This window comes from Poecile atricapillus, chromosome Z (genome assembly GCF_030490865.1).
Source record: "Poecile atricapillus isolate bPoeAtr1 chromosome Z, bPoeAtr1.hap1, whole genome shotgun sequence".
In the NCBI taxonomy this organism is placed as follows: domain Eukaryota; kingdom Metazoa; phylum Chordata; class Aves; order Passeriformes; family Paridae; genus Poecile; species Poecile atricapillus.
This window is the reverse complement of record NC_081289.1, coordinates 65162578-65174627: the sequence shown is the minus strand read 5'-3', so window position 1 is coordinate 65174627 and position 12050 is coordinate 65162578. Positions and strand designations below refer to the sequence as shown.

The 12050-nt window shown below is 38.2% G+C and overlaps 1 protein-coding gene across 6 annotated transcripts in view; it reads left to right on the top strand.

Annotated features, from left to right (window-relative positions):
• The window catches only part of PPARA (peroxisome proliferator activated receptor alpha), a 37694-nt gene that overhangs the window by 22423 nt on the left and 3221 nt on the right, over positions 1-12050 (top strand). For 4 of the 6 annotated variants that reach the window (XM_058864669.1, XM_058864670.1, XM_058864671.1 and 1 more), the window contains 3 exons: positions 170-372; positions 3173-3620; positions 3797-6625. In XM_058864669.1, coding sequence (XP_058720652.1) covers positions 170-372; positions 3173-3620; positions 3797-4044 — 899 coding nt within the window. In that variant the 3' untranslated portion in view covers positions 4045-6625. Of the gene's footprint in view, positions 1-169; positions 373-3172; positions 3621-3796; positions 6626-12050 lie in introns of those variants that run through there. The other 2 variants (XM_058864672.1, XM_058864673.1) reach the window with 2 other exon arrangements.

Below are 12050 nucleotides of genomic sequence, written 5' to 3'. Positions count from 1 at the left end.
TTCCTTCAGTTTAGTGTATTAGTCACTGACTGTGTTGGGAAGGAGGCAATTTCTTCCCCCCGTCTCAGTTTTTGTAGACAGAGAAATCTTACTGCTCTAACAATTAACTGTAAAAGGCTTAAGTTCTTGTATAATTTGTGTTTGTTTTACAATTATGTCTTCCCATCAGCAATACGTTTTGGACGAATGCCAAGGTCTGAGAAGGCCAAACTCAAAGCAGAAATTCTAACAGGTGAAAATTACGTAGAAGATTCAGAAATGGCAGATCTTAAATCACTTGCCAAAAGAATTCATGAAGCCTACCTGAAAAACTTCAATATGAACAAGGTTAAAGCCAGAATCATCCTTGCAGGGAAAACCAATAACAATCCAGTAAGTACTTTTTCTGTTACTTTAAAATAGAACTGAGAGGTACATAAGGTGATTGTAATAATTTGGGAGACTCTTCAGCAAATGTGTTAGAAAACAAATATCATGGTAATACAGATGTGAAATATTCAAAGGGAGTATCTGTAGTAAATATGGTTGCTTTTAACCACCATAGAATAATAAGAAGCTTTAGGAAAATCAGGTGATTACCTTGTAAGCAGAAACTCATAACCCTAACTTACTGTTCTTAATCAAAAATTAAGTGATATCTGAATGTGAATGCCTCTTGATATGGGGAGGACGGTTCAAAATTATTTTCCTATTACGACAGTGACAAAAAATATGTTTTTCTGTCGCAAATGCCAGGATAAATACTATTAGCTTGTAGGGTGTACAGGTGCTCTGCATGACTTTTGTTTTAATCAGAATAATATTTATAGCAGGAGGGAAAAGAAGACTTGAGTTTGTAATTTTTTGTTTCCTCAGCCAGCCTTCCTGGTCTTTTCTGTATGGTTCCTTTGAAAGGCAGAAGCAAGCAAGGTTGTGAAGACACATATGCTGTAGAAGTTACTTTTCTTTCAGGGGAATTTAGCAAAGGTCTACTTAATTTTATCAACTGCTTTTTATTTGGTAGCACATGGGAGACTATAATCAATGTAAGGACTCGCTTGTTTCGCTTTATGCATATTCATTTAAGCTCCGCTGTGATTTTTGTTACTTTTATGTAGAAGATAAGTATCTTATTTTATCAGCAACTTCAGTTTCAGTAAAACTTTGCTGGGAAAAAAACTTCACATATGCCATAGTGAAAACTGTGTAAGTGTGGAGATAAGTGTTATGAAAATTGTAGGCAAGCTGTCTTCTGCATTGTGGAATTTGGCATATAATAGCCAAGCCTACAGTTTTCTACATTAGAGGAGAGACACATGAATTATCCCAGTCTTTTACATTGCACTAAAAAGGTGTGTAAAATGAGGCACAGACTCAAACATTTTAGAGGTACAGGCTGACATGAGCCTACAGTAAGTACCACCTTTAGCTCCTCACTGAGTGAGCTTCTGCAGAAAATCAGTTTTTGCTTGTTAACCTGTTTCAGAACCATAAGCCACAGCATGTGTCACATGTGCAGGGATGGATCCTAGAGCATTTAATCACACTTCTTGTATTTGAATGTGTGTGGCCACAGCCAAAGGGCTGACCAGCCAACAGTGACCAGCACACGTGTGCCCAGATGAATTTGTACATAAAAATTAATGGTGAATCAGCCCTAGGGTGTTGCAAACAGGCTGCTTCCAATTTTTTCCATATGCAGGGAAGAGCAAAGGGGTTTTAGGCTATTTCATCATCTTCTAAGGAAACAGACATTTTTCATTTTCTTTCAAATTTTCAGCAGAAAAACAGATTTTAAAAAAAGGTTTTTTGCTTGTAATTCACAAACTACCTGTGCATTAACAGCTGATTTCAGTGAATCCTAATTTTTGGCACCACTACAATTCATTTCAGAATGAATGAGCATTTTTCATGATGATGTGGTGTAATTTTTTAATTTAGCTCCCAAGTCCTCAGCCGTGCCTCTTTACTCCACACTGAAATGATGCTATTTTTTTTTTTAAATGAACTGTTTAAGATGGTGTACATTATTAAAGATTTAGAGATATGTGTTCTGTTTCTTGCTTTGTCACTTTCCACTTATATCTACCTTCCCATGGAAAATTCTGCTTTGTGTAACTGTGCTGAATTGAGATGGAATGTGTAGTAGCCATAAACATTTAAAAATGGACAACCATAGGAACCTGACCTGTTGGACAGTTTTCTGAATGAAACAAGGGAATCCTATGAGCTCCTGACAGAACACCATGTGTTCCCCATGCTGTTTAATCTGAAATGAGCAAAACAGCCCAGGGAAGGTGCTTGGTGTGTATGGAATTAAATTTCTGTTCCAGGTCAGTAACTGTGACTTTGCTAGGCTGGAAAGCACTGGGGTTTGTTGTTTTTCTTTAGTGGATTGGACTTTGTTTTGGTTGTTGCTCTGCAGATACGTATAAAAATATTTTAGAGTTCTGATTGTTTGTAAGAAGGTCTGAATGCTGCTTTTGCTATGATGGTTTAAGAGAGTGGCTCATCTGTTTGTAAAGCATATACATTTCGAAACAAAGGGGATTATGGAAAAAAACAAATTTTGTGTTTGCCATTCTAGTGGGATTCTCTGTTTAGAGATGACTCAGCACCAACTGCAGCTAGAGAGCTGGGACAGCTGGGACATTGTCTGATGAAAATCTGATACTAAAACACAAGAGTAGTGCAGGGTTCACATTCCCATGCAAATATGCTGCCCTAGGTATTGAAATGACTGTTTGTGTTCCCCCTAGGCTACTTCAGGAAAGCATCATGATGCGCATCAAGTGTAGTTAGTTTAGGAGTGTAGGCAGAATATCCTGGACTTCTGGAGAAGGTAATACAAGTCTTTTGTGAACCCTCTAGGACTGGCTCTCAGATGGATATGTGCATACTAAGCACAGGAGTGCTGGAGCTTTGCTGTAACTATTAGATAAAAGTAAATTAAAGATCTGCCATACATCTTTACATTTGACTATTTGCGTTGCTGTTTGCAGAGCAGACTTGTTAGGTATTGCAGTTTGTCATACTCGGTTTGTCTTGATGAGAAATATAAAAGAACTCAGGGTTTATTGATAGTTGAGGACTGATTAGCATGGAAGTTAAAGTTTATCAAAATTCTTATTCTTTAGGAAGAAAACAATAACCATTATTTAGTGACTGAACTATTGTTTTTTTTTCTCTGTAGCCATTTGTCATACATGATATGGATACCTTATGTATGGCAGAGAAGACCCTGGTAGCAAAACTGGTAGCCAATGGGATTCAGAACAAGGAAGCAGAAGTTCGAATCTTCCACTGCTGCCAGTGTACATCTGTGGAGACTGTCACAGAACTCACGGAATTTGCCAAATCCATCCCTGGTTTCTCCAACCTGGACTTGAACGATCAGGTGACACTACTGAAGTACGGGGTGTATGAAGCCATATTTGCCATGTTGGCCTCTGTGATGAACAAGGACGGGATGCTGGTGGCCTACGGGAATGGATTTATAACTCGGGAGTTCCTGAAAAGCCTGAGAAAGCCATTCTGTGATATAATGGAGCCAAAATTTGATTTTGCAATGAAATTCAATGCACTGGATTTGGATGATAGTGATATATCCCTTTTTGTTGCTGCCATTATTTGCTGTGGAGGTAAGCATTACATATTTGTTTTCTAAGGTAGTAAATTTTAATATTTCCCTCTCATTAATTAAAAATTTTAATGGAAAAACTTCTATCCTCTGGAAGATTCAGTTCTGCCACTAACTACACTTTGAGGAATCATTATAAAATTATGACATGTATTCTTTTGCTTGTTTTGAGAACAGATCGTCCTGGCCTTGTAAATGTAGGACACATTGAAAAAATGCAGGAGAGCATTGTGCATGTACTGAAACTTCACTTGCAAAACAACCATCCCGATGACACCTTCCTCTTCCCAAAACTTCTCCAAAAAATGGCTGACCTCCGACAGCTGGTCACAGAGCATGCTCAGCTTGTTCAGATAATCAAGAAGACTGAATCTGATGCACATTTACACCCTTTACTACAGGAAATCTACAGGGATATGTATTAAGGTCTTCTAGTATTTTTTCCACAATATTTAAAGACAGAAATACAGATGGGAGCAAAACTACTCATACAGTTTCATGCTGTTCACTCAGCCCAGAGCAGGAAAAATCGAAAACTGGGGAACTGGAGTGCTACATTTTGGTTTGGGATCTTTTGTCCTTTTTTGAAAAAGTGCTGCAGAAAAATACTGGTCAGAGTGCTCAATGAAGTGTCTTACAATGGTTCTTTTATTTGGAAATTTGAAGATTGGTAAGGAATACATATTTGTATAATAAATCAGAAAGTTAAGTAACAGAAACAAACAAAATTGTATTTCCTCTTGGTTTAGTCATTTTAGTATTAATATAACAAACTCAGCACCTTCCTTCCAGGTATCTGCACAATCAGAAAGAAAATGCACTTTTGTCTAGTGGTAATTACTGAGAACCAGGTAACACTTTTTCTTAAAGTATTCAGTCTAGGTGTAGCAAATAGCTGGATATTACTGTCCATATACTTCTAAAAATTTGGAAATATCTTTGATCCATTGCTGCTTTAATTCCATGAAATGATGTACAGCTTCATCTAGTGTTATGTTGGCATACTTAGGGTTAGCATGTTTAAAGGATGGTTCTCTTATGAAATTAAAATCCAAAGAGTTATTTAAAATACAGCAGAGATGCTCCAACAGGTGTGTCTTGAAGAGTAAACATGATAAACTAATGGGACCTTTTTGCTTCAAAAGTCTTTTAAGGAAATGTGAAAATACACCCTGTATTTTTGTAGAACTTATAATAGCTCAGAATGCAATTATTTTTGACATAAAAATACTATTTTGAATTGGCAAGAGTTTTGGAGAGACTGAAAAATCTGATCCTATCCTAGGAAAAAAAAATAAAAAATTTTAACTTTCCAGCAGTGATAACTGATTCCAAAGGAATGATTGGATAGGAAAGGCACCGGCTTCCTTTAAGTGTCTTGGCAGTATAGTTGTTTGGACCTGTTTACTTTTCTGATGAATACGCTGCTTCATTTTTTACTCACTTGGATATTTTTCTATTCCTTCTTCAGCCTCATTGATAGAAGTATTTGGTACTTGTTTTCACCAGATTTTGTCCTTGTGAATAAGGTGACAGAAATACCATGAATAGTGTTTGTAGGTGTCAGACTGTGTCATAGTATGAAAGGCAGCACAGCTGAGAATAAGTTTATCATGCTCTTATGAGTAACCTGATTTTTTCAACAGCACTTGCTGTACTCCTGGTGCAAAATGAGCCAAAAGGTAATGACTTCCTGACTTTTCCATTTCATGGGCTCTTTCCTCAGAGAGCTGCCCAGAAGTGCCAGCTGCATACAAGGCACTCTGCTGTTTCTCTTTCGTTTCTTTGATACAGTAACTTCATATTATTACCTCCGAATTTTACTTTCTGTTTCGCAAAAACGAGGTCTCAGGAGCAACTCCAGTATTTTCACTACAGTTAATCTTTCAGTGGCACAGGAGGAGACTTTGTACTTGTTTTATTTTTTTGTAGCACATTTGAAGACGCAGGTATCTTCACTGCAAGGACTGAGTGATGAAGTGAGAACATCACACTGTCATTCCTATTTTAGTGGCAATGCTTGTTTGTGTCCAGGCCCACAGACACAGCTGGGCACTGGAAAAATTAAAGGTTTAAAGGCAACTTGGGGTTTATCTGGACAATGATTGTGGCAGAAGTTATAGATAAATATAGATATATTTAGTGTAAAATATTGAAGCACGGGCCTCAGATTTGGTGAGCATCTAGGGCAGGATAGAAACAGTAACTGCATGTGCACAAAACTTCCTCCCCTTCCCTGTTGTCAGCAGGAAGAACAGGCCTCAAACAGTGAGAGAGGAATGTTGGTCTTGCCAGGAACCCTCAGATGAGAATGGGCTGCCTTTTGTGTCCCAGAGTAGTACACAGTGTGCCCTCAGAAACAGAGAGAGGATTTTAGGAATGCTGCTGCTTTATTCTCCCAGCCAACCCTGTTTCACTGAGGAGCTGTGGGGTTTAGGCCGTTGAAATAATTGATCTGCAACATTGCTGATGCAAAAAGATGTCAAAATATCAGCCATTCTGGGAAGGTGTTCTGAAACTGTAGGAGCCACCTGTTACTTTGTCTTCTGAAAAACATGAATAACTTGAGTTATTCTCCCCCAAAAGCACAGATTTTTGCAGAGGGCAAATTTCAAAGTTGTATTCCATAGTCTAGGTGTACTGTAGGTTCTCAGGAAAATCAGACACAGTGTGCCTAACTATTTTTCCAGCTCTTGTTCTCAAAAGTGGCTAAAACACTTTAGTAACACTTAAAAACATGGAAAATTAATAATAAATACTTAAATTCTTAGCTAAGCTATAAAGAATTGCAAATAGAGTAACTCAGTGAAAGCCATAATATTTAGTTGTTTTAGCAGCTATTTGTAACAAGGTCCTGTTATAACATAAGAAAAGTGCAGAATTTTTTTTGTTATTTGAAAACCAGCAAGAAATTTTTGACTACTTCCTTGGACATTAAAAGTTTGATTTCTGATTTAAATTAAATTGCAGACCCTTAATAAAAAAAAAAAAAAAAAAAAAAAAGAACACATCTCTGAATCACAGAAATATGAACAAGATGTTAACACAGCCTAAAATTCTGGATGGATTCCACTGCCCACACTGCTGCCCCTTGCACATTCCCACAGTTACTTCAAAGAGTGGCACAGGACAGACAATTCCCTTCCCAGAGAAGTAATGGCAAAAGAACTTCTCATTTCTACATTACGCTTTAAAGGAATTACATTTGCTCCTTCAGGAGGTGACTCCAGCAGGTTTTGGCCAAGGAGATTTTAAGGTTACTCAGTTTATGTCCTTTTTTTTAAAAAATTTGGAATCCAAACTAGTCTCATACTTATTTCTGATTTATTACTTCAGCATTTCCCCTATGTGCAGATAAACTACTACTTTAAAGTACTCCATCTATGGAGGGAAGTAAAGTGATCATATTTTAGGATTAAAATGGTATTAAAGATTTACTGGCTCATCAGGTACAGTCTGGATCTGATTCTTACCAACATAATTCATTTTACTATCATAGCATGGAAGAACTCTGGTTAGCAACCGGGCCCCACAAACAGCTTAAGGCAACAGATAGGAGATGGATAGAGAAATATCCTGAGAAACAATGGTATGGCTCAAGTTTTCAGAAAACCTACAGATTTCATTTTTGAGCATTGTTTGAGGGGAAAATATTTATTTATCTGGTGCCCTAGGTACTTTTTGTCAAAGGGGAAGGGGGGAAGAAAAGGAAGGTTTTGTGCCAAGTATTAGGGAAATCTGGTGTTCATTCTTCTCTCCTTAAATATTTCCTTTAAAGCTGCTGTTTAAAAAAAGTTAATTACTTTGTACCTTTAAAAATTTCTCATTCCACTTTTGCTTTAAACACAAACTGACACCTGAAAGTTTCCACTTACAGAAGCTGCATCTTTCATCACATTTAAAGAAACCGTATTTTGCATTAATTGCCATTACCATGTGCCTTTTTGCTTTGGTTCCAGCAGCTGCTGCAGCGCTGCCAGAGTGCAGTTTGCATTATTCCTGCCCCACACAGATCTCGGAAATACCAGCAGTTGCACTAAGCCCATTCTCATGAGAGAGCTGGCACAAGGCTGTACATCAAAGAGCTTATAATAAGCATCTAAACATTTGTTTGTTTATTCAAAATGCTGAAACTTGGGTAGATTTACTCATCACGAGAGCTGGGTCACATACGATTGAGTTTGAATTTCCTCCTTATTTCTGATAGAAAGCCTGGACAAACTTAGGCCCCATCTGAAGCAGAACAATTTGGGGATATTGTGCTGTGGCTGCAGAGGAACAGTTTCAGTCTCTCCTGAAAAGCTTCCTGTGACTTAGCTGAAAATCTGCAACTGCATTTGACAAATGCATTTGCAGCTGTTATGGTACTGTTTAAGCATAAGGTCTTACAAATAATGGTCCCTCTCGGGAACCTCTCGTCCTTTAGGAGGTGTTGGAATGTAAGGTGGAGTGTGGTATCTGTGCTTGCTTATGTCCCAAGTGCTTTCCTGATAATCAGTTGCATATAATTTTTGTATTTAGGTTTAATCAGCTTTATTATCCTTCTTTTACTGGAGATTTAAACTATATATGGGTTTGATCTAAGATTATTGATATTGTTATGTGTTGTGGGATTTTTTTAATTTCAGGTAATACCATTTCTTCATGTTTCAATTTATAAAATACAAGAATATAATTGCAAGGTATAAACTTTCACTAAATTAATTACAGAGGTGCTTAAAGAAAAATGTGTAAATTATTTAATTTAAATATTTGTTACATACTTCATCTTGTGAACCCTTTGTACAGTGAGGAAGTATTTACTTTCATGGGCTAAGGATGAAGGGGCTGATGTCAAAGACAAATAGCTATTTATTCCTGTCTGGTCTTTATTGCTGTATCATTTGTGAAGAACTATCACAAATTCTTCAAAGTTATCAGTGCTTGATGTTGATGATTATAACAAAACTTCAAAATATATTTTCACATAGAAGACAGACTTCCTTTTATTTAATTTTAATAAAAGCAAGTCTTGTTGAGGAATAGCTGCAATCCCAAAATCAGGTTTTTAACTCAAGTTCACCAATAGGAAAAATGGTGTGTAGAACTGAGTTCATCTTTCTTTTGCAGAATGGTAGTTCCTTTTCTTTTGAAAAGAGGTAAAAAGAAGCTGCATTTGGTTAGTGCACCAGTTTCTGAGGAACTGGCTTGTGGCTCACTGGGAATAACAATGTGTACTCTGGATTATTCCCTGCCACCTGCCCTGAGGCAACCTGCTGCTTTTATAGATGTATTTCAACAATGATTTGGCAACGCAAAACAAAATGTTGAAATTGCTTTATTGGCTTCTGTACAGGAGGGTTCCTGTGGGATTTTAAATAGAATTCAGAGTCTGCTTAGAGGGATTCTGTGTCTGGTACATGCAGGTGTGACAGTCTGTGCCTACAGCATCCTGCTAAGGAAATCTGATATAGGGACAAAGGTATCTACCTTTTATTTTGCTGTGTGAATCACCAAACACAGTAGCTATCACAAGCACAATCTATTACAAATGTTCTAGCTATCATTTGTAGTTCCTGCTTTTCATTTGTAACATGTAACATTTTATTTCCTCAAATTGCTGCAACTTGGCATTTTCACTTCATCAATGTCACCACACAGGTATGTTGCCTCCTAAGGTGTTTGTGTCATGTTTGCAAAAGCTCTGCTGAACTTCCCTGTGCTAACCTGAAGCCACTTCCTTTACATTGTCACTTCACATGACACAAACCATCTGTGTAACTGAGCCCATCCTAAGGAAGGCTGTTTCCTCCTTTTTTCTATTGTGCTCACAGGTTTTTAAAATTTTTTTCTGCTTCTGAAGCTGGAGTGGTTTTTATCTTGAGCTCCTTTATTGCATCAGTCAATCTTGTCAGATTCCATTGCTGTGGATGTTTTGAAACAGAATTCCTGTTGCAAGGACCTCAATTTCAGATGAGCTGCCTCTGCCAGGGGCTAGGCAACATGCACAAGAGACTGATCTGATTACAGGCTGGACCTTAAATAAGGACTGCAAGATCAAGCATAAGGTACTTAAAATAGTTTCACTACTTGAAGTACTAGTAGTATTTTGGTGTCACTACTTGAAGTACTAGTAGTATTTTGATGCATTTTCTCAGGTTGGATATGCAGGTAATCCCTGTCATGGTAAAGACACCAGCCTTATGCTCAATGCCAGGAGTTTCATGGCATTCTTTCCACTTGAAAGAAAAAAGATTGGCAGGATCTTCTCTTGGGGAAGTCCTGAGCCACTGAAATCCCGGCGGCACACCAGTCCTGGGTTGTACTGTGGGTGTGTAGGAGTGCAGTGTCACCGGGCAGCCTGTGTGGGATGTGCTGCAGAGCTGGGAGCAGGTCACCACCCCACAAACAGCCGCACCTGCTCACCCCAGCCCATCCAGGGGCTCACATGGCTCATCCCCACACACACAGCAGCTCACTCCATGCAGTCACAGTACCTTGGGCCTTTGCCAGAGGAGGAATGTGCATGGTTTAGTTACATCTTAGTAATAACGAGTCTAACCAACATTTCAGTGCTATCGATGTGCTCCAGACCCTCCTCTGAGTGGCTGGACAAAGTCTGGTTTAGCAGCTTCTCGGGGGAGCTGCCTCCTGTGCAGCTCCTGCTGTTTCACAGCTCTTACAAACAGTTGCTCAGAATTTTCTCTAGGAATGCAGCACCACAGCTTAAGTGACCTGGGATGTTGAAGCCCTCCATTATGTCTTAAATGGTCTGTTATCTGGTAGGACACAAAAAAAGCACAGTGGTGTTAATGTTGCCAAACCCTAATCAATAGAGCTAATAAGTGTTTGATTAAATCAAGATATCAATATTAAACAGAAAACAAAACAGCTTATTGTTTCCAGGCATCTGTTTTTAAGAGGTTTAGGGTACATTTGACTACAGTAAATACAGAATGTAGAACGAGCAGACATTTCTTTCAAGGAGTAGTCAAAGCTAATTCTCATGGAATGCTTGTTTCCCAGTAAAAACCACTAATTCAAGCCAAGTTCCCAAGTGTTTTTCTGTTAGAACAATGCAAATGACACTTTCAAGGACAAATGGATGCCCTGGTCTTGCAGGGATTTTTAGGAAAGACAACATATCTTGCACTTGTGAATGTTTAAGTCGCACATAGCTACATACAACAATGCATTCTCAAGCGTTACCAGCCTACTGATCTAGGATGAAAAAACTTGAACTAAATATTTTTTTTTCTTTTTTACATTCTGATTTTCTTCTGCCTTCTTTAAAAATAAAAGGTTGAATTCACAGTGTTTGTATAAAGACTGGTAGGAAGCTATGTGCTTTAATCCTTTCAGACTGAATGTAAACCAACTTAATTTGAAACACAGTTTTGCCTTAATGGTTTTAAAAAAATAAAGTATTTTTAAAAGTGAATTTAATGATTTGTGCTGATCCTTTATCTCCAGGAAAGGAACTCACTGCAATGTGACATTCAAAAGGCAGCATATTTGAAGCACCTTAAAGTACTGATGCTTCCCTGAAGCAGGAGTGGGTGTGTAACATACGCAGAAACATTTCATATGGATTTATCTATATATATATATTACCTAAGTTCGGTGCTGACCCACCATCCAGCTGTGATCTTTCATATTCTCATGGGTTGTATGGCTGGTTTGAAACATCCATGGAATTCAACAAGTAACAAGTGAACTTCTGTGTGAAGTGCAGCACTGACTAATTCAATGAGGATATCTTCAATTAAACCAGTCAGGGAAATACGTCACAGGTAGCTGTTTTCCTTCCAGAATCTGGGGATGTTTAAAGCTGGTAAGAGAGTGCTGAAGTGAAAACTACAGAGGAAAAAGACCCAGGTTTCTTCATCAGCTGTGCTCAGGAGCATGGAAGACCTGATGTTGAAAGTCCTTAGAGACCCCAATGAAAACAACCTTAAAGGCTGTGCATCCATGAAGAGCAGGAAAGGTTGGGCATGGTATCATTCAGGCTGTGAAATCACATATATACTAAAATATGATTATACTGAGACCATAATGCTCATGTTCAGTCGGAATACAAGAATGTGGAATATATGAGTTCTAAGAGCTGGTCACAGATAATAATCCATTGTCATTCCAGGAAACACCAAGTGGCACATAGGGCCATCTCCTTTCCCTAAAGCATAGACCAGAGATGCCAGAACACATCTGCTGTCTCTCTGTGGTACCTGCTGGCTTTACTGCACCTACGAGGTCCTCACAGCCAGGTAACTCTGAAACAGAGGCATCCCTGATTTGGTTTTTCCTGCTGTACAATAAATAACTGAGCTGTACTGAGCCATTAAATATTCTGTAGTTCTGTTCTGAGGTTCTGGTCCCTTTTAATATTGAATTTTTTCCCCCTCCAGTTCAACATAACAAGTACTTAAAGGCAAGGCAATTTCTGAGAGCT